Genomic DNA, 21,933 nt, shown 5'->3' with positions numbered 1-21,933 from the left:
CATGAAAATATGTACCAGAGCCACGACCAGAGCAAACATTTCTTTTCTAGAGGCCCGTGTACTGTGCGATGCCAGTGCACGTTAAAGAACCCCAGGTGGTCGAAATTTCCGGAGCCCTCCGCTACGGCGTCTCTCATAGTCTTAGTCGCTTTGGGACGTTAAACGTCATAAACCAAACCATTTCTTTTCTCACATGTAACAATAATTTCGTTGTGTACATTACCATCGCTAGAGGACACATTTCTGCGTTTGTATTAAAGTATGCATATAGCCTGAGTCGCTTTGGGACGTTAAACCCCATAAAACCATTTCTTTTCCCACATGTAACAACAATTTCGTCGTGTACATTACAGTCGCTAGAGAACACATTTCTGCGTTTGTACTGAAGTACGCACACCTGCCTTTGTACACTGCGAAAAAATTCACTTAGCAACACGGCGCCGTTCTAAACGCGCAATATCTGGAGCAGGACCACTTCCAATAACCTGGATGGCGCTTGACACAATTATGGAACTATGACGACCCGTCGATACCTGTTATAGCGGGACAATCTATAACAGCAGCCCTGCCACCAGCAATAAAGGATGTAACAATGCCTGTGTTTGGTCTTCTAAGACGTAATTTTTGAACCTATCAGATGAACACATGCCACGGATAAAGCGCTCTGAAGAAGGCTGAAAATCATTAGCCAACTGAAAACGCTGACTTAAAGGCCAGACTTATTTGAGGATGCTATTCGGGTACCCTATTTTTCAGAAAACTTTCAGAGTGCAGAAATTGTGCAAAACCGAGCTTTACCTGAAACGAAGGGCCGTGTACATTATACCTGGGATTAAGGTTTTGGTGTACGCTGATGATATCGTTATGTGAAGCATTCATTGCAAACTGTTTATTCAAGCGGCTGCCCTTAAATCGGCTCTACACTATATGCCTCCACCTCTGCTTCATCAGTCAAGGTTTCCGCGACCAAAGCAACGTGCAGGTCATCGCCAACAGCTGGTGCCGTCATAAACTGGCCTCCTGAAGCATTCGTCTTCACCTGAATGGGAAGAAAGTTCAACGGTTAACTACAGGGACACTGGGGACAACTCTATCAATTTTTTTTCGTTAGCAAAATCTGTTAGTTCGTCAATTCGTGGCTTTGTTGTCGCCTGTCTGGAGCGGCGAAAGATGCATTTATTGCTAAGAGATTTGGATTCGGAGTACCGTAACGACTGATGACAGGCCAGTGTGATGTGATGTGCGACGTCAGTGCACGTTAAAGATCCCCAGGTGGTCGAAATTATCCGAAGCCTCAAAGCCTGAGTCTCGTTGGGACGCTAAACCCCACAAAACCAAGCCAAAACCAGCCATTTTTTTTTTCAATAAATTCATCCCTGTTTCTGTGTGACGTCACAAGATCACGTGACATGGCCGAGTTTGCAGATGCGCTGGTCACGTGACATGCCCGAGCGCGGTGTCGGACTCTGCGTCAGTTGATAAATACGCTTAGTTGGGTGCAGACGTGTCTAGACAGCTCCCAGCTAGCGGAGAGGGCAACCACGGAAGTATATCGTTGAAGATGGAGCATCGGCGGCTTCATAGCTTCAGCGTAAACGAGCAGCAGTGACGGAAGAGAAGAAGCACGCCTGCGGACTTCAGGCTCAACACGAAATGTAATTAAGTGCCTTGTAAATTTTCGTTTTTTTTTTTACTCCATCTCAAAATATGGGGAGCATTGAGACCAAGAAACTTTATTTCAAATGTGAGTTGAATAGAGGAGAATCTTCCTTTATGCTTCATTAATCAGTGAAGGGCAAAATAGCTCATTTATCACATTGTTGCTCTATATTGATGGGGTGAACGTTTCCAAACACGGAGTTTAAAAGGTGACGCCAACCATTTATGGCTTGCGCGATGGCCTTTTCCAACACTTCAACGCGCTGCCCTTCCAGGGACATCCTTAATGGTCTGAGATTCAGAGTGCAGTGCTGGAGGCTGATTCTTGCCGTCTGTAACCACTTCTGTGCTTGGTTGACTTCTCACAAGTACAGAAAACCCAGAAAAGAAAAGGCGCATGCTGCAGTGACCAAACTCGGTGTGTTCGCCCTGTCTCCACGTTCTACTTGGCGTCTAGCAGTGCTTGCAGTGCTGAGATTATCTGCTTGTAGCTCATTCCTGTTCCACGCACTGCTTCGTATATAGTGAGCGCTCCACCTCGTCTGGCTGAGATTTTTGACTGCCACACCGGAATCATTCAGCTAAGTTCCCGTTGTTGAGACGAGGTCGAGAAAAAAAAAACATGTACATAGCTTCAAAAGTCCCAAAAAACATCGCGCATGCGTTGCCGCTTTCAAGTGAATGCACTCCGCAAAGATTCGGGGAATGATTTGCACAGTGCATAAAGCGGGCCTTCGAATTGACTTGCTTAATTCCGGCTTGTGCGCCATCAGTTTCACTCCCTCTTTCATCCCTTGCCTTGCGGCGCGGTTCGGGTGTCCGCCGAGTTACGTGAGACAGTTACTGCGCCATTTCTTTTCCTCGAAAACCAATTTTCATATGCATTTTCCCATCAGTTTATGTCCGAACTGTCGTCTTCGAATTGTTTGAGTAAACGTTATGTAAGCTTAATAGCGGGTTTTCCTTGTATGGGAAAAATGTTCAGAATGACTCTATTACTGTCATTTTGTCATCACTGATGCGCACATGACATATTACTTGTCGTGCGAAACGTCTGCAGTGCTGTCGAACAAAATGCCAAAATGTTACTTCATTGATTTCTTCACAGTTTCTTCCTTCACATGTCTGCCGAAGTGTTGGATAAACTCATTGCAGGGTTGCGGCGACAGGCACGAGGTCAGTCTTTCGTCGGAAGGACCGCCGCGGTGGCTCAGTGGTTATGGTGCTCGGCTGCTGACCCGAAAGACGTGGGTTCGATCCCGGCCGCGGCGATTGAATTTCTTTGGAGGAGAAATTCTAGAGGCCCGTGTACTGTGCGATGTCAGTGCACGTTAAAGAACCCCAGGTGGTCGAAATATCCGGAGCCCTCCACTACGGCGTCTCTCATAGCCTTAGTCGCTTTGGGACGTTAAACCCCATAAACCAACCAACCAACCATCTTCCGTCGGAAGGGATGACAGTCTTAAAAGGGCTTGTGAAAAGAATATGAAGAAGCTGCCCGATTGTAATTTTTCTTGCTTACACATCATCATCATCATCATCAGCCTGACTACACCCACTGCAGGGCAAAGGCCTCTCCCATGTCTCTCCAATTAACCCTGTCCTTTGTCATTTGCCGCCACTGTATCCAGCAAACTTCTTAATCTCATCCGCCCACCTAACTTTCTGCCGTCCCCTGCTACGTTTGCTTTCTCTTGGAATCCACTCCGTTACCCTTAAGGACCAGCGGTTATCTTGCCTTCGCATTACATGCCCTGCCCAAGCCCATTTCAAGTTCTTCTGCAACCCATTTCTTCCTCTTGATTTCAACTAAGTTGTCATTAACCCGCGTTTGTTCCCTCACCCACTCCGCCCGCTTTCGATCTCTTAACGTTACACCTATCATTTTCCTTTCCATAGCTCGCTGCGTTGTTCTTAACATAAGCTGAACCCTCTTTGTTAGCCTCCACGTTTCTGCCCCATTTGTGAGTACCGGTAGGATACAGCTGTTGTATACTTTTCTCTTCAGGGATATTGGTAAGCTACCACTCATGATCTGAGAGAACCTGCCATATGCGCTCCACCCCATTCTTATTCTTCTAGTTATTTCCCTCTCCTGATCCGGATCTGCGGTCACTACCTGCCCTAAGTAGACATATTCTCTTACTACTTCCAGCACCTCGCTACCAATAGCGAACTGCTGTTCCCTTGCTAGGGAACACACATGCCAATTCCGAATTGTTTAGGCGCAATATTGCGGAGGAGGAGGTAATCTTTATTAAAGAAGAGGTCTTAGGACGGGTTGGGGTGGTGTTCCCCTCCCCGCGGTGTGCTCCTCTTCTAGGCCGAACGCCAGGTGGCCGACCGACGATGTTCGGCGGCCTCTTCGGCCCGCTCCGGGACTCGGAGTTGAACGTCTGAGTAGCGCGGCCTCCCACTGCGATTGGGTACAGAGCTGCAGACTCTTCGATGGCTTGTCTTGATTACATGAGTATGCAATATTGAGTCAGCAGATAATAACCCCGTTTGAAATCGTTGCTTTTTTTTTTTTCGCTTTTAAAACGACCATGCGACGCCGTCCGCTGACATGAGCGTTTCTCGACTACGTCATCTTAAGACATTAACTAAGTAGACATATCTTTAATTTTAGTTTGCCCTAGGATAATAGGTTTATACTAAAGTTAGAAAGTAAAAAAAAAGTGCGTTATTTGCACGCACAGTTGCACTCCATTAGGGTACAGCACGTGGTCACAGATCGGCCACTGGCATGGTGGAAGGAAATGGTCGTTGACGATTGACGTGTGATCGGCTTCGGTTCTGCTTCTCCAACCTCTGTGGCTCCAATATCCACGACTATAGCCTCGTTTACGTGAACCCGACATCGGCGGGTTGAGTCAGGGGATCGAGCTGAGCAAGGCCAGCCCAACTCGTCGACCCTCTGTTTACGTGAACTCGATTCGAGTGCGTCAGTTCTCGTGGCGCTACCTGCGAGGTGCGATTACACGAGTACTAAACCGGCTCCCTTTCCTGGTCTTCCCTGCAGAAAATGCTTTCCCCAAGCGTGAAAGGCTTAAGGTCGAAGGCCTTTAGGTCAAATGTCTTCACGTCAAATGCTCTTAGGACACAGGCCTTTAAAAGAAGCGTACTGGAGATCGCCGATAGGAATACGCCGTGAGTGAGAATTAAGCATGCATTGTTTAAACAGCAACGTTAAAAGCATTTTCGCTTTTGCCTTTCCTTCTGTGCGGCACTCTAGCACCGTTCATTTTTCATTTGTGAACGCTACGATGGACGGATGGAGGATAGGGGGCCCGTTGCTCTGCCTAGTACATGGAGGAAGGAAAGAAAGAAAGAAAGTTTTCCTTTACAGTAACTCTAGTAGCTTCGGGATAGGGGCGTCCCCTTTGAAACGTGGTATAGTGGCAGTTGCCACCATGCTTAGCTTCTTTTCTTTATTTTTATTTACCTGTGTTATAAATTGACACTAAAATTTGTCATTTTCTTTAAATACGTTTTCAGCCCTTTTGAGCCACGAGAGCCGCTGCCTAGCGGCTCTGAAGAAAAAAACATGCAACAATGGGCCTTATAAGCCAGCTCTGTGCCGCTACAATCCAAATCGTAATCCAAACCAGTTGGCATTCAAGGCTTGAAGTGTTGCGTGCTTGCTTTCCGGCGTTTTATTCACTGCGCATTTGGAGCAACCTTCGGGTATGGTTTTTTGTTTTGCGAGTGTTATTTTCAACTTCATATATGAGCGTTGGTCAGACTCAGTGGTCGTTGTATATTTCTTGTTCCGTATTTCAAATCAGGTTTGTTTACGCAGGCGTGTGTGCAGCGCAACAATGAGTCGACGCCAAACACCCAGTGAATTTCTGAAGCAAATCATCGGTCGACCTGTTGTCGTCAAGTTAAACTCTGGCTTGGATTACCGAGGTAATATGACTGTGCTTTTGGTGCATGCTCACTTGATGCTACTGCCCTGCTACAGTCACATTCTCCTGTACTTCTCTCTCTCGTAGGTGTTCTTGCATGTCTCGACGGCTACATGAACATTGCCCTTGAACAGACTGAAGAGTACGTAAATGGTCAGCTGAAGAACAAGTACGGCGACGCTTTTATTCGAGGAAATAACGGTGAGCTGCAGCCTCTGGAGCAAATCTGCGACATCTGAAAAATATTTTTGTTATGTCATGTGGCTGTCATACTTGGACCGGCAAGTCGTTGTAAGGAGGCCAAAAGCAGTTATTGAGGAGAGCTAGTTTATTCAATATTTGCGCATCACTCGTGCAGTGATGTGTCTGTTTTCAACCGAAAGAATTAGCCCACCACTTGTATCGGACGAGCGATTGAAGCCAAATGTTGTTCCGTTACCGAAGGAGAAAGCTTGAAGGGCTTCTAGCCTAATTTTAAACCACCTGCACGTGATTCACCGCAGTGATGCCGGCAACTGCGGTGATTATGTGCCAGCCCTTGTGTGCTGCTGCTACCGTCAATAAACCAGCAAACGCACTTAGGGAAAGTTAGTGCTACGCGGAGTGATAAAGCAAACAAAAATAATTGCTAGAGCAGAAACTTGGCTTTCGTTATTGTTATTTCCTTTATCCACTTGCCTATTGTTAGCACTTTATCCCGTTGCCTTCTTTTTTTTTTTTTTTTGCATACGTCCATGCAGCACTTTATTTCCTTTCTGCCTTGACGAACTCTTCAAAACAAGAGCCAAACCTTTACATTACTTGGTGTGTTGCTTGCTTTCGAAGTCATGTTTTGTGCAGAGACCAGTGCTGTTATGTTGAGTGCGTGTGGGACACACATTTCCTCACCAGGAAACTGTCGGCTGTTTCTGCAGGCCCTTTAGTGTGCCGTCTTGGAACGATGGCAGTTTTGCTGTGAAGCTGCTATTTGAAACATCATTTTGCAGTGCATTGCGTGCACTTTTTCCTCACCATTAAACTCCCGAGTGACCTTATTAGTGTAGAACCTTGATGGTTTTTTGTTTATTTCTTTCAGTCTTGTACATCAGCACACAGAAGAGGAGGATATAAAAGAAAAGCAGCATGGCCTCCAAAGACTGCTTGGGAGTGCAGTTTACTACCATTTTCAGTGATTACTCCAAGAGTCACTCTAACCGTATCTCATCAGCACTGTCCTGCAAGGCAGCATTGCTTTTTCTTTTTCTCATTTCCTTGTGCATCATGTGTAAAACATATTTTTCAACATGTCATGCTAAGTTGGCTATGATATGAAGTTTTGTTTTGTGCAATTGAAAGAGTGAGTACCACGGGTACAAGTAAAGCACCTTGAATAAGCATTTGTGAATCTGTTTCATCACCTCTGAAACATGGCTGTGAAACATGCGCCGTGTAATGTGGCTACCAGCCTCAGTAGCTTCAGGTGCTTTATTTCCAACTGAATGCTGTCAAAGATACTTTCAACTTATCACTGCCAACTTGTAAGCGCACCCCTTTTGTATGTCCTGTTTGACATTGGCAGCATACAGCGAAACATATACAGTGAAGACTATCTCTGGTATCCTCACACCACAGACGTGTGAAAAAAATTCAAATTTGGAGCAAATTAAAAATGAACATTTCGAAAACTTCTGGCTCACAAAAAAGGTTGAACGGCACAAGAAGCCATTTTCAAAATCTTATTTTTCTAGCACGCAAGACCATTACATGAAAAAAAAAAAAAAAAGTATCGAAGCTTTGTCTATCCCATTGAAGCTGTGTTGACTTCCTGCAAAAAAATTTCCATCTGACAGATTGGGGGAGATGACCTACATGTTGTGCCACTGTATTTGTGGGGTGTGAGACTTCTCCGTGGGACCTCAGACTGCTGCTTTTCATTTCAACTGTGTTATTGCACTCCTGTTGCTTTGAAGTAGTGCCACCCTGCAGGCATCGGGAAGAGGCACTCATGTCTATTGTCTCATGCTAGCTCCCTTTTGTGCTAGCGTCATCTCACTTGATTAGAGAATTTCACGTGAAGAAGAGTGGCTGCGACAGATGCTGTCGGCACAACGCATTCGCTTAGGAAGTCTCCATGGAGTCTGGGCTTTGGCTGCGCATGTGCCGCAGTGCCATGCCGGAGGAGGTATGCTGAACTCAAACCACATGAAACAAGCCTTCCAGAAACATTATTGAGATGAATAATTCGAGATTTCGAAAACCAGACATTCAGGTCGAATCAAAAATCGAATATTTTGCCATTCGACTGAATATTCGAAATTGTCAAATATTCGTACACCCCTAGTCTGCAGACATCTGCAAAGTTGCAACTGCATAGCCAGGATCATCCTTGATATATGAAATTAGCAGCAGCATGACTGGCTGCCAATTACTTTTGCACTTTCCCAGTAACTGCACAATCTTCAATGGTAAGCATTGCTTTAATGGCACAGAGCCTGAGATCATCCTTGCAGCAGCTTCAGAATATAGTTGTCCAGGACTTGCTGCACTGGAAGATAAAAAAATGTTACAATGCAGTTAGATATGTAGCACCTTGGAAACAGTGCGCACTGGCATATGCATGAATTGCAATGTAAAGTGGCGGAAGAAGGTGGAAACTGTTAGGAAGGTTTCTGTCTCTGGGCGCCCAGTTCCGACTACCGTAGCCGCGCAACACAATGCTGCAGGCATCATCGGCCAAACAGCAGCATGTTGCCATTTACCCGCTGCAGTACTGTGCAGTTTGTCGTAATGCTTTTTCAGCACACCACTGTCAAGTTACTAGTTATTCAAAATATCTGTGTCACCTCGTTTCACAAGGTATCCTACATAGTTGAACAGCTTCATCAGAATAAAATCTCCCATAACTGCTTACCATCTGAGCTGATAGTGCCTAGGATTTAAGAAAAGCAGCAGAAGGGTTTGGCAGCGTTGCCCCAGTCTACTTCAAAGGACTTTAAGTTCATTCAAGCAGGCAAGCTACTTGCAGCGCTCATCATCTGATAAAATAGGTTTCATCTGCTCAGAAACTCTCCAAGTATGCACTGCATTGTCTTCATAATCACTTGGCAAGGCTTCCCAGTTACTCATCAATTTTGGAAAGCTCAATGTAGCTGAGAGCCACAAGCCTCTCCAAGAGGCACTTTTAGCTTAGCATATGTCATCGTCCCAGAAAACTGCTGCTTTGCACATGCCAACCTAGGATTTGAGCTGTCGCTTTCAACCAGCTAGATGGCAGCTGTTTTTTTTTTTTTTTATGCCCTTGGCAGTTGGCCTCGTGTCCTAGTCACGAGACATTAGTGAAGCTATGTGAACAGTTTCCAGATGCTCTGCTCTTTCAGCAAGTGCAAACATTAATATGTGCACACTATGCAATCCATTTAAATTGCCTAGCAGAGAATGCAAGAAAAGCTGCAGTGCTCTTTGCAGAAGATAATTTTGCATTTTTTACTCCAAACAAAATTGGCAATTGCTGAATTGACAAAGGTCTGCGGCATTTCCGCCTGGTACTGTTTTAGTTTATATTTGAACAGCTGAATAAAACTAACTATAAGCCTGAACAAACTTCCCATATCTGCCCATTGTGCAGATACTGGCTAGCACTGGCTATAAGGTAGCTGCACCCAACACCACTAGATTACAATTGGGAAAGGGGGGTATAGAATTGACGAGCTCGTTATTATATGTGAAAGAAGCCAACAGTTTTGGAACCAAGGAAACCATGGGGGCTGTTTATATTAATGCAGGAATGCATTTAATGACTACATTTTCGCCGCTCTTTGCCCGCGAGTTTTGTCCGTCCAAAGCTGCACTTCTAGGACCTGCATAAAATTCTCATTTCCTGTTTCTTGTAAGTGCTAGTTCATGATATTGTCAATTTCAGCTGGGTCAACTCGGGATTTTAAATTGTCACCTAAAATAAAGATGTTGCGAAGGCACACACTCGCGGCATCCCAAAGGAAATTCTTGTTAAACTATGCAATGGCAGGCCAGAGGAGCTTCCAGCACATACGCACACGCGGTACGCGGATCTCTGCACAAGAATTGCCATGAGGGCACCGGCGCCAGATGGTGCCACGCGGTGCCATACGCCTACTGCGTCGGGACCAATCAACGGGTGCACACTGGTGGCGGGAAAGTCTCTAATGCCTGTCGCTCGAGATGGAATGACCATTTTGACTCGCCTCTGAAAATTTCACACACTAACTGTGTTCCTATGACCTAGCACAATGGTGTCGACATCAGTAGAACCTTGCACAAATCTGCTGCCAGCCACAGAGAATGCGGTCGCTTTCAAGCTATAGGCAAGATCCTTACCACAGAAGAGGATCAACAGAATGATCGCCTAAGGAAGTCTCGGGCAAGATATTTGACCACAGAAGAGGAACGAGAGCAAGAACACCTTCAGAAGCGGAAACATGGGTCAACACGCATGATTCTTGCAGTGGAGTACTTAAGCGCAGCATGGATTTTATTTCTGTTGATTGATGAGAAATTAGCAGCATAATCGTTTTTTTTTTTACACGAAAGAAAAATGACTAGGAAGTAGAAGAAAAAACAGCCACATGCCACCGGTTGGATTAGAACCCACAAACTCCATATATCCCGTATACTTTCCTTGGTTTTAATTACTGCTGGCTTCTTTCATATAGACTTTAATCAGTTGCGAAGCTCTCCACCAGCACCTTGCACTGCAGTTTTCTCCATTTCGGTAATTGTCACTAGATGGTGCAACCACTGCACTAGGCTCCTACCAGCTCCGAGAGCAAAAGCTGCCATTATAATGTAGAGAAGCTGGTGCAGAAGGGAGGGGTGTCAGGGCAATGGTAATGGAACACATCCTTGCTATGCGAGGCAATGATCCCTGAAGCACACGTCTAGGCAAGTTGGAGGAAGCAGCGCAAATTCATTATTCATCTACTCATGTTCTGCATGCATTTAGAAAAAATTCAGGATGACATTGCATGTAGGTGCCCTGCTGTCTGGCAATAGGCAAAGAGGTATTCGAGGATACCTTCACACCTGACACTTTTTACATGCCAAGCTGGCAACGCTTAGTTCACTTGAAGATTTCACTGCAAGGAGGCTATTGTGCGACCACTTTCGACTTGAGCAATAAGCTTCCACATTAATGGAAAGCAAATGCCACAATGGCATTCAATTACGCTTTGCTCTTGCAGCGACTGCCTGCTATCCACATGACTACTGTCGCTTTGCTCTTGCAGCGACTGCCTGTTATCCACGTGACTACTGTCGCTTTGCTCTTGCAGCGACTGCCTGTTATCCACATGACTACTGTCGCTTTTCTCTTGCAGCGACTGCCTGTTATCCACATGACTACTGTCGCTTTGCTCTTGCAGCGACTGCCTGTCATCCACATGACTACTGTCGTTTTGCTCTTGCAGCGACTGCCTGTCATCCACATGACTACTGTCGCTTTGCTCTTGCAGCAACTGCCTGTCATCCACATGACTACTGTCGCTTTGCTCTTGCAGCGACTGCCTGTTATCCACATGACTACTGTCGCTTTGCTCTTGCAGCGACTGCCTGTTATCCACATGACTACTGTCGCTTTTCTCTTGCAGCGACTGCCTGTCATCCACATGACTACTGTCGCTTTGCTCTTGCAGCGACTGCCTGTCATCCACATGACTACTGTCACTTTGCTCTTGCAGCGACTGCCTGTCATCCACATGACTACTGTCGCTTTGCTCTTGCAGCGACTGCCTGTCATCCACATGACTACTGTCGCTTTGTTCCACAAAATGGCTGGATACACCACACAATTGACAAACACATTTACCAAGTCAAAATAATAGGTTGCTTTACACATGGCTCAATAAAGAGAAAACCAATGTGAAAACCAGACAGAGCATGGGATGCATACAAACACATGCTGCTATGTAGCATGCAGAAGTGCCATTTGTAAGATCCGTTGATCTTGCTGAAGTTGCCACATAAAGTTAATGAGTCTGTGCATTAACAAGAAACTGGAAGAACACGTCTGCTCCACAGAAGGGTAAGCAGCCATCTTGCTACAACTTATATTTGGAAGCTTGGTAGTGTGGCAAGACTTGCATCTTAACACACAAGATGAAGCAGTCAACCAAAACTGAAATGGTCACTACACACAGAGCCGTTTTGAGGTGAAGCAACTCGCATCTCTGCATTTAATCATGATGAAGCTCAAGTCAACATCGCTGAAAACATCAATGTACGCCCTATGGATTAGAGATCAAGCAGCCATGCACCGTTTAATTCTGTTGTGAACAAAACTGGTAGTTCTCAGAGCAGCATTGCAGTGCCATGGTGATGGCTGCACACCAGTTCAGTGTGGTGGTAATGAAAGGCTCACCTTGTCGCGCACTCATTGCAACTGAAAGGTCATATGCAGTGTCGAAGACGCTGTTCTGTGCACACATGTCAGCGCCATTTGACAGTAGTTCTTGAGCAGTGGCAGCGTGGTTTCCAAGGGCAGCATACATTAGGGCAGTGTTTCCTTCCTGGGCAACATACACAACCAATGTTTTCAGGCTCTGCGTTTCCACGCTCTGTTCATGTGTGTGGGCCTGCTCAAGTAACCAACATCCACTAAGAATTGCGTCTTGAAAAGCAGCAGAAGTTAAAGGAACACTGAGGAAAACTCCATTTCTTACTGTTGTCAGTAAGAAATTTGTTTTTTGGCTCTTTCTGCGTATGGTGACATTTGTGCCACAGCAAGACTCGCATATCACCAAGAAAGTTGATTTTAAAAATTTTCCTGCCAGTCAATTCAAACTTGCCGAAAAGGACAGGTTGCCACCGTTTTGAAGTGAATAGCGGTGTGTAGCAGTGGGATCCGCTCAAAAAAAATCACTGCTCACGCATGCATTTTACTTGCAAAATCGGCCAGCGATGACGACGCCTGTACTTCATTTCTCGGTCTTTTCTAGCTTACACAACCTTCCTTTTTGGCGACAGTGGTCTCTTCGTGAGTAGAGTGCAGTGCCCTATCGATACAGGCCAACTTTAGTTTGTCTTCAGTGTCCCTTTAATGCTTCTCCTGCCTAGATGACCAACCCTTTTGTGCTCAGGTTTTCCACAGAGACTGGAATTTGCTGGTGAGTCTTTTCTAAGAGCATATCTCATGATATAACTCCCTTGTTTTGTCCACAACAATCACAATATACAGTCTCCCGCAGCGTAAACTGGCCAGATGCTGCAACACCTGTCAAGCATATTGCAACTACACCATTCGCCTTGCCTTCTTCATTCTCTACTCTGCATGTCACACATTGTTTATTTCTCTCCCAAGAAGGAAAACAGTCAGGCAGAAAATTTCCTCTTTTAAAAAGTACTTTTCTCCAATCATGGTCTCAGTACTGCCGTATGCATCCCATGCACTGTGTTGCTTCAAGTTTTTGTGATGAAGAGACTCAGTTCAGCTGGTTTACTTGCACTATAATTCAAGCTCGTGTGGCAGAAGATGTCTGGCAATGACACTAGCTCGAGATCACGTGTGTGCAATGTGGCCACTGAATGCCAAGCTACAAAGAATACGACATCATCATTAGAGTGATTCAATTTATTTGGTATACTCAGTTAAATGAACCAACTTTCCACCATGAAAGCTAGAATCAGCGCAGTTCTACTATACAAACAAACCAGAAGCTCGAATATCGATGGCCCTGTTACAATTAGCGTGAGGTCCCTGAAAGCCATGAAATCAAGCTATGAGCTGTCCGCACACGAAACCTTACTAGCAGTAACACGGTGGCCCAATGGGACACATGACGGTACTGTGCAAAAGCCTGGTAAATCTAGAAAGACCGATATTTTCAAATATTTAAGCCCTTTCTAATGTTTTCTCTGCAATGTTCACTTGCTGTCATTTTGGTCAATGTTGGCAGCGCCGTCAAGGCAGACATTCGAAATGCGTGCACATCATGTGATAACTCTAGGCAGTAAAGGGTTAGAAAGTGAAACGGGGTGGGACTGGGTTGCATCGGTCATCTTTCACGTAAAACACCGGGAGGTGACACCGGAGTCAAGCATTTGCACATTAGGCTGCGGCCTCTGCCATCTCGCATTAGCCTTACGGCTCTCGGTTGATGGAAGAGTATTTTGGCGCACCATTGGAGCAATTTCATAAAATTCGCCCATTTGTAACAACATACAAGTTTAATCCAATGGCTTAAAGGGACACTGAGGAGATCACTATTAATATTTTTTTTATAATAAAATCCAATAGTTCGGCATGCCATGGCTTTGTGGCCACTTGGCCGGCAGCGAAAGATGCATTTATTTCTAAGAAATTTGGATTCGAAGTTGAAAAAGTTTTTCCCGCCGCTCTGATTCAGACTTGGGATTCTCCTATGACGACACAGGACTAAGAGACGTGAAACATGACGTGCGCATGATGTAGCGCAGACTCCGTGATTTCTGGCAGCCAGCAGTGCGGCCTAGCAGCAGCCGAAAAGAAAGCTACCGCCGGCCGCACGTTGAAGGCATCTATCGGCTATTGCGGCCGTCGCTACAGTCGCTTCGATTACGTTTGCACTGGCATTTTGCCAGCGTTACGATGGATCTCGTTCTCGAAGTCGTCAACGAAGTTCTCGCAAATAGACACCTTTAGCATACCGTGTACCTTGTTACCGCTAGCGGAATACCGGGAGCCCGCCTACCGCCGGAAAACAGGCGCTGATTTGTCCCGATGCTTCAGGAGCGCGCGTAGCTGCCGGGCACGTGGCGCCATCTGGCGACGTCAAGGAGATTTGCGCATGCATTGGCTGCACCTCAGTGATTCATGGTTTCTCGGCTCCTGGTGTTGCTAGAACCATTCGTTCTAGCAACACTGTTTTGTCCTATGACGTCATCACGCTTGTACTTGCGAGTTTGGCCTGTGGCGGCGATACCTGTATTTTGGTTCTTGCTCTTTTCTATGTTACAAGAGCTTTGTTGTCAGTATGAGTGGCGTTTTTGTAATCAGGAGCTGGTATTCTGTCGATACAAGCCAACTTCAATTTCTCCTCAGTGTCCCTTTAACATTACACCTATCATTTTTCTTTCCATAGCTCGTTGCGTTGTCCTCAACTTAAGTTGAACCCTTTCTGTTAGCATTCACACTTCCACCTCCGTTATGTAGCATGGACAGAGCTACCTCTGTCCATATACTGTTGCACTGCAGTGTTTTCTGTACTTTCTTTGTCATATTTTGAACATGTGCCCTTCCTGCAATGATCCCAATTAGGATTTGCAGTATTTCTAAATAAATAAAAAAATTTGGAGGACGGTTACCAGTGGTTAAGGTATTTATCTTAAATACCTTAACAGCAATAGCTCTCAGAGTATTTGTACTCTAAGATATGTTGTGGTAGAAAGCATGAGAGCAATCTCACATCTGCATGGTTACAGGGCACTCTTTTAGTTTTCCACAGTCATTTTTTGGTTCAGGTATGCTCTCCAGTGTGCCGTTCTAGAAGTGCAGCGTTACCGATGATCCTCTCTTCAGGTGGCGCATTTTGCAGCAGCTGTGACAGATGGACCGTGCTACATTCCTCCGCTCTCACCATATGCTTGCTCCTCATTCCACAGTAACCACGTTCCTTATGGTAACCATGTAATGGATGGTAACGGTTACCATGTTCCGGATTGTTACCGTGGTAAGCCTTCCTCTACTCCGTTTCATACATCGTGTGCAACACAGTGAGAGGTATGGAAGTAGTCCACATCAAAAAAGCGGTACGGTTTTAATGTAGCTAAACCAAGTAGACATGTGAAAGCACGTGTTTAGCCTGGCTGGCTTATGGTTTTGTACTGCTGGGTCGTCCACACATCAGGTGACAATATTAGGCTCAAGTTAAGCTCTGATCGAGATTAAGCTGATCAGAGATCTGTTTGCGCTGCAGATGGAAGTTGATGAAGACCACGATGTACAATGCACAGCGCGCAAGAGTGTGTTGCAGTTTAACACGAGGCATGACTGGCTGTGGAGACAGCATAGTGCTCTCATGCAGTGGCCAGCGAAGCTAATATTTTCGCGCCGCCGCGGGTTTGAAACCCAGTCACAGCAATATTTCTGCATGGGCTGTTGCTTTGCTAGGTTTGGCTAAGGTGACCCCCGAGGTCAAGCTTCACACAAGATTCTTGGTTGGGTTTGACCACGTTGAGTAGTGCTTTCACACTAAAAATAAAGGGAGGTGTGTTACTCCCCACTTGTTTTGTGGCCGAGTGATCTAAGGCACGAGAAAGCGATAGCATGTCGTCAGCAATAAGAGCGCATTTAATCAAGTTCATGATAACTGTATCATGTAATAGACACACATGCAAAGAATTCATTATGTTTTGATGATCGCAAGGAACACACTTCGATCGCAGATGTTGGCGCAAACAAGAACGCTAGCTTTGACAATGTTGCACCTGATGTATGAAATGGAGTATACACTATTGCCATACTTCCTCCTCTCGCCATACCTTCGTTCCATGGCAACCCTCCTTGTCCTTCAAGGAGGTTGGTTCCCATGGCAACCACACACTAGGTGCACCCTCTCACGCTTTCGTCATATCCTCCTCCTTCCACAGTAATCATCCTCCAGTTAGGTATTTCTCCACTCTCGGCAAACCCTCCTCCTTCTGAACAGTTACCGCTGTAAGCATCCTCTAGTTATGCCTTCCTACGCTCTTGCCATAAAGCCTCCTTCTATGATAACCGTCCACGACCTTCCAGAATAACTAAACTACCCTCTTGGTGGTTTTCGTAGCAACCGTCAGCCAGTTGCGCCTTCTTACACTCCTATGCTAAGCACCATCCTTCCAGGGTAACCATCCTCGTTTGGGGAATCCTCCGTTCTCCCAATACCCTCCTTCCACGGCAACCACCCTATGGATGGTTCCTGTGGTAAATGCCCACCGGTTACTCATTTCTCCGCTCACATGATACCTTCCTTCTTGCAAAGTAACCACCCTATGGGTGGTTCCCATGGCAATGCACCCACTGTTTATGCCACCGACATACTACTACGACGTGAAACCCAGGAATAGGCGTTAACAGCTGTCGCTGTAAGAAAATAGATTTCCACAGCATTCCCACCACTGCCATTACCAAATTTGACCTCTGCTTGAGCTTTACCTTGGGCATCAGGTATGATTATATGCAGTGCTAATAGGTGCTGTTTTTTTACTCCCACCTACAAATGCAGCAATGCTCACCCCTCATTTAATGTCGGAACTGGAACCTCAGAGGATGAAATAAACAAACCAATCTTCAAAATGCAACATTTAGGCAGTACCACGTCAGCAAGAATACAGGGAGAACTTGCCTGGTCAGCCTGGTTTGGGTTGGCACCATGCTGCAGCAAGTAGCGCACCACGTGTGAGTGCCCCTGAGCAGCAGCCAGCAGCAGGGCTGTTTCGCCCTTCAGGCCCTGAGCACCAACCTGAGCACCCTTTGCGAGCAGGTGCCGCACTGTCGAGAGCTGCCCATGTGCACTGGCCCACAGCAGTGGTGTCAGACCTCCCTCATCTCGCAAGTCCAGTCGCTCAGGCGCTGCACAAGGAAGGCATGACTTGATTAAGCTCCAGCTGTCATCCACAAGAAGTTCTCACATCAACAGAACATGCAAACATATGCTGCAGAAAGAGTGCTAAAGTAGGCCAACAGAGGAAACAAATTGGCGCTGTCTGCAGGTGCAAATGGCTCAAAATTAAATATCTTATGAAAGGCGATGAACCTTGCCAGGCTAAAAATAGGTGGCCTGCTGAACCCTTGCACAGCAGGTTAATCGTCATAAACAAAATAATTATCTGCGATTGAGACTATGCTCACAATAATGTATTGACCGCAGTGGTGGCCTAGTAGTCTGAGCATCCGCCTCACATGCAGGAGGTGCGGGGTTCGATTCCCAGTGCTGCCGGGTACGCACTGGTGATACGCACAAGCTTTCCTCTGGTCTGGTGCCTGGCTAAACTGGTGTGAAATGCTTGGAAACTGCGTCTCTGGTCCCACCTTGAGTAGAACAAGGTACTTTGTGCCATGGTGTTCTTTGGCCAAAGCTGCCCTTGCATTAACAATAAAGTATTTCATCGTGAACCTAGTGGCTTACAACTGTTACGGCAAAACAGCCACGGTAGGCTTCTAGCACAGGAATTATTAAAAGACTCCGATGACAACAGCAGCCGTTGTTCAGGAACAGTCACAGCTGCAGAGGTTCTGTGCATGTGCTTAGACTTAACATGAGCTGGCACATAATCAAATTCTTCATCATTGTCTACACAGTGAACATAACAACAGATTTGTTTATTCTGATAACTCCCATCATACAAGTGTTATAGCGCTGAACATGAAAGCTAACCTCTCCAGCCTGAAATCCTGTCGGAAAATTACCAGACTTTGCCTTTTCCACAAGTTCTATCATTCACCTCTGAGTCACTCCATTATCACCCCTGCACTTCGCACCAGCCATCTGAAAGCCATCCATCTATATTGAGCGTCCACTACTGCACTTCTGAAATCATTCTTCACCCAGAATGCAAAAGACTGGAACGGCTTGCCCCCCCGAAGTCATTATCTGTGCTGCCCTGAGTCTTTCAAGTCATTCATCAGAGAACTAATTAAATCATGTATTAGCCCATCCCTTATGTAATGCCCCTAGTGAGTCTTCGAGGTGCCAATAAATAAACATAAAAACAAAACTCTGATATGAGAAATAAATACAGCCTGAGAGGGTCGTGATGTCATCAACACCACATGACCATCAGTGGAGCAATCATGGGGCACTACCGAATTTGAAAACCTGAGGACCCCCAAAATTTGGTACTTGGCCCATCCCCAAATTTTTGGAAGTAGGCCAACCCCAGAAAATAGATTGAGACGTGGACGGGACAAGCGCTTGTCCTGTCCACGTCTCCACTTTGTCTAAGGCATATTAGTGAGTCAGATTAGTATAATCTCATATGATAATTCAATGAAAGATATTGAAACAATCTAGATGGTAACTCATGCATACCCTATAAGGGCAATGGAACCGATTACAACTGGAGTTTTGGCAAAAAAATTTGAAAAGAGCATAGCCACTCATTACAGACATCATAGCAGGCAACCTGAATGATTTTTTTTTTTTCAAAAAATGGTTAAGGCCCTCATGTTTTGTTTTGTTTTGTTTTTTGCACATAATACCTATAACTTCACCAATATGCTGCTTCCACAAAATGAATGCAGTGTTGGGAATGGAAATGTACAATTTCACTGAACTGGCAAAACTTCAAGACACAACATTAAGCAGCAACATACTTATTTGATCAGGCGAGATTTCTCCTTGAGCAGATAACTGATGAATGCAACGCCCTGAAAAGGATGCAAAAAAAAATCTTCCATAACAGCGCTGAAAATATTATTTATGTGCCGTATTCACTCACCACAAACACATTTGCATAATGACACACTCATTATTTTTGATGTCAAAATACATCCCACCCTTCACCCACCCTTCAAATTTTAAAAATTTTCTTGAAACAAGGTTTACTCAATAAGTGAGTAAATATGTTAAATGAATTAGTTTTTGTATACACAGATGCCAATAAACAGTAAGTTGCAAGTAATTACAATGAGCATGCCACCGAATATAATACACTGCCATAGAATGTGTTTCGAACTGCTTGAAAAAAATAAAATATTATGTCCGCTTTCTCATTAATACTTTGCATACAGGTCCAACAATCAAAAACTATACAAACAATAAAGCAGTGGTCAAAACTGGTTTCGTTACTTCATTTCTCATTCATACACAATTTAATTATACCATCAGAAACAAACATTCACACATGAAAAATGACTGAAGAAACCACTGACACTCACTGACAGGGACAGGCTGAGTTTGTGTAGGCACATTCCCACGCTGAAGATTGGTCAAGACAGTTGAGGACTGCGGAACATAGTGATAGTAACACAATTATATTGTAATAATGACCGTTATTTCCTTGCAAAAATTTTTAGGGCACTGTGAGTAAAAGCTACTGGGGAAACAGAAAGCAGCTGGACAAAGGACAGCCCCTCTAAAAGCAAGTGAAAAAGTGAAACTGGAAGAAAAAATAAAACAGTGTACACACAAGTAGCAGGGATGCACAGTAAGCTTATGGTAATACACCACCAAACAACACCCCCTGTAGTAATCACTGCACATACACCACAGTACTCAAGATCATACCAGTTAAAATTTTCATGTAATCAGGATGTTACTAAAGTTACAATGCACACTGCGCAAAGAAAGGAATATTAAAATATTTGTCATAGGCATCGTACTGCTTCATGCTGTCACCACCACAAGAACTATAGGGAAAAGCAATGCAAGCTGCACTTCTGCTCACCAAATTAAACCAAATTAATCACAGATTTTAAAATTATTCACAGCAAGTAAAAGAAATCCTGTAGAACAGCACTCTTTCCGTAGCTAGCACAAGAGAAATACAACAGTTACCGTCAAGCGCTCCTGCCACCAATGTAACAATTGATGCCATATGGACAGAGTTCCAATGCATTGTGTAACATGGTTACTCATCTCTTTTTTTTCAAGATTTCATATGCTTAGCCTTAGTTTGGATGTCTGACATATTTGGCAGTACTGTTATGTGTTGCATAGCAACAGCTGAGCGTTTTCTGTTTTTTTTTTTTCAAGGGGGGAAGTTGGTGGGTGTGGGCATGGATAATTGGGAGTGCTGTCTGCGAACACACAGAGATAACCTTGCAGGGTGACATGAGCAGTACTATGCAATAAGCCACCTATGAGTGGCACGTTACAAACCAAGCAAGCAGCAAGGTGTGTGGATGGCTGGCATATTGCTCAGTATCAAGGAAATAAGCTTCACGAGATTAAAAGCTGGATTAAAAGCTGGAGAGCTAAAAGCTGAACAGTATGAGCTGGATTTTAGAAATGATAGAAGCAAGGTGTAGAAGCTGTGGTTCTGAAAAGGCTTTTTGCCCTCCTTTCCTCCTATGTATCTGAAACTCGGAACATTGGATCTGGCAGTAATTTTTAATGAAGTCCCCTCACTGCAGTAGGCTCTTTTCTGATTACTAAGCCAGACAACATAATTATTTGCTGGACAGCATGACCCTTCTGCAAAACGTGCAACATGCACCTACATCCATTTGTATTGGGCAGGGGCTTGGTCTAAAAGCAAGACATCATGCGTATGCTCATATTAAGACATCGTATGTATGTATATGTATGCGTGGTTCTGCTGCCTGTCAGGCTCTGCCGCTCAAGCCCTATGAAGCTTTGGAAGGCCGGATGTTTGTAAATTGAGTTTGCATTTGGTGCAATTAAAGTATTATTATTATTATCATATAGTCAGGTTTTAGCCTGACAACAAAATTTCTTCCCATACAGTTTTGTTGCATGAAGTTAATTTTACTAAGGAATATCGTACATAATGGGCAGTCAAAATTCACTCGATGCTATTCCCTTTTGAGATACACATTATAACCTTTATGATTTGTTGATGCTGGCGGTGGAGATGTTAAGGTGTAAGCAGGATTAGCCTTACATTAATCCCATGTTATTACCTGCGCATCATAGTAAAAAAAATTGCAGTCACGTGCACTTTCTTCGAAAACGATGTGCTGCAGCTCACTTTGTATGGTGTGAATGCACTCCTGTTCGTGTCTCCCTGCAGAGCAGAGCTACCTTCGGGTCTTGACTGCTCGACGAGAGACTCAGTACATACGTGGGGCATGGCTCTCCTCCAAAGAGCAGTTGTTTCAGCTGAAAATAATGCAGTATCGTCTCATGACACCACGCTGGTTGAGTGAGTTTCAGAATCGGAAACAATTATTACTCCACAGTAAAGCCATGTATAGGTGCTAATTAAATCAGCGATATTTTTCCCAAAATATTCACGCCGTCAGCACTGAGAAATGTGCACATTAATTATGAACGGTTATTTGAGTACCGATTCGCTCAAACGGTTCGAATCAAAGACCTCTTTATTTGCATTTAAGGTCATACAACTATAACTCGTAACACATCAACGTATGGCACAAAAATCTGGACACAGAAACAAGCTTTCTGAAGCGCGCTACCAGTTTGCATTCTGGAAAGCTGTCATACGTATTTTAAACAAGCCCGTCATTAACCATAAACCACATTTGACGTCTTACATGGGGCAAAACTTCACTTCTCATTTGCACTCGTGAGCTCCGCAGTGCGCCGATCGCGTCAGCTGTTCTTCGTTACCATGCCCGAGCATTTGTTTACATCCTAAAGTAGTAACCGAACGCGCATTTGCAGCGCTGCGGCAGCGGCAACAAGCAGCAACGCTAGTAGCAACGCTTGTGGACAAGCAGAGGCGGAGCAACCATGTTCCGGTTCCGGTA

At 44.9% G+C, this 21,933-nt stretch overlaps 2 protein-coding genes across 7 annotated transcripts in view; one reads left to right on the top strand and one right to left on the bottom strand.

Moving 5' to 3' along the window:
• The window catches only part of LOC149341658 (U6 snRNA-associated Sm-like protein LSm6), a 144,668-nt gene extending 137,722 nt beyond the window's left edge, over nt 1–6,946 (top strand). Inside the window, exons 1-4 of one of the 3 annotated variants that reach the window (XM_089543798.1) lie at nt 4,774–4,809; nt 5,462–5,571; nt 5,658–5,771; nt 6,646–6,946. In XM_089543798.1, the coding sequence (XP_089399924.1) occupies nt 5,481–5,571; nt 5,658–5,771; nt 6,646–6,680 (240 nt within the window). In that variant the 5' untranslated portion in view covers nt 4,774–4,809; nt 5,462–5,480 and the 3' untranslated portion in view covers nt 6,681–6,946. Of the gene's footprint in view, nt 1–4,773; nt 4,810–5,208; nt 5,347–5,461; nt 5,572–5,657; nt 5,772–6,645 lie in introns of those variants that run through there. The other 2 variants (XM_089543799.1, XM_089543800.1) reach the window with 2 other exon arrangements.
• On the bottom strand, nt 908–21,901 carry LOC149341657 (ankyrin repeat family A protein 2-like). 4 transcript variants are annotated; one of them, XM_089543793.1, is made up of 7 exons: nt 21,718–21,901; nt 21,192–21,322; nt 19,411–19,483; nt 18,853–18,906; nt 16,879–17,109; nt 11,941–12,084; nt 908–1,039 (listed from the first exon to the last, which is right to left on the bottom strand). In XM_089543793.1, exons 2-7 carry the CDS (start codon nt 21,291–21,293, stop codon nt 984–986), a joined length of 660 nt encoding a protein of 219 aa, XP_089399919.1. In that variant the 5' UTR covers nt 21,294–21,322; nt 21,718–21,901; the 3' UTR covers nt 908–983. The 4 variants fall into 4 exon arrangements, with proteins under 4 accessions (XP_089399919.1, XP_089399920.1, XP_089399922.1 ...); XM_089543794.1 differs by lacking the exon at nt 908–1,039 and adding an exon at nt 8,008–8,094; XM_089543796.1 differs by lacking the exon at nt 908–1,039 and adding an exon at nt 8,008–8,094 and having other exon boundaries at nt 19,417–19,483; nt 21,718–21,899.
• Nucleotides 21,902–21,933: the final 32 nt, after the last annotated feature.

The sequence above is a fragment of the Amblyomma mixtum genome, chromosome 5 (genome assembly GCF_055824585.1).
Source record: "Amblyomma mixtum isolate Tamu chromosome 5, ASM5582458v1, whole genome shotgun sequence".
NCBI lineage: Eukaryota > Metazoa > Arthropoda > Arachnida > Ixodida > Ixodidae > Amblyomma > Amblyomma mixtum.
The sequence above is the reverse complement of the archived record's forward strand: the minus strand, read 5'-3'. Positions and strand labels throughout refer to the sequence as shown.

Coding starts and splice junctions, on each gene's coding strand:
- LOC149341657 (XM_089543793.1), bottom strand. CDS start 21,293: ATGCCCCACGTATGTACTGAGTCTCTCGTCGAGCAGTCAAGACCCGAA. Junction 17,110..18,852: donor AATCTCGCCTGATCAAATAA/GTATGTTGCTGC, acceptor TTCCTTGTGCAG/CGCCTGAGCGACTGGACTTG. Junction 1,040..11,940: donor TGCAATGAGTGCGCGACAAG/GTGAGCCTTTCA, acceptor CTTCCCATTCAG/GTGAAGACGAATGCTTCAGG.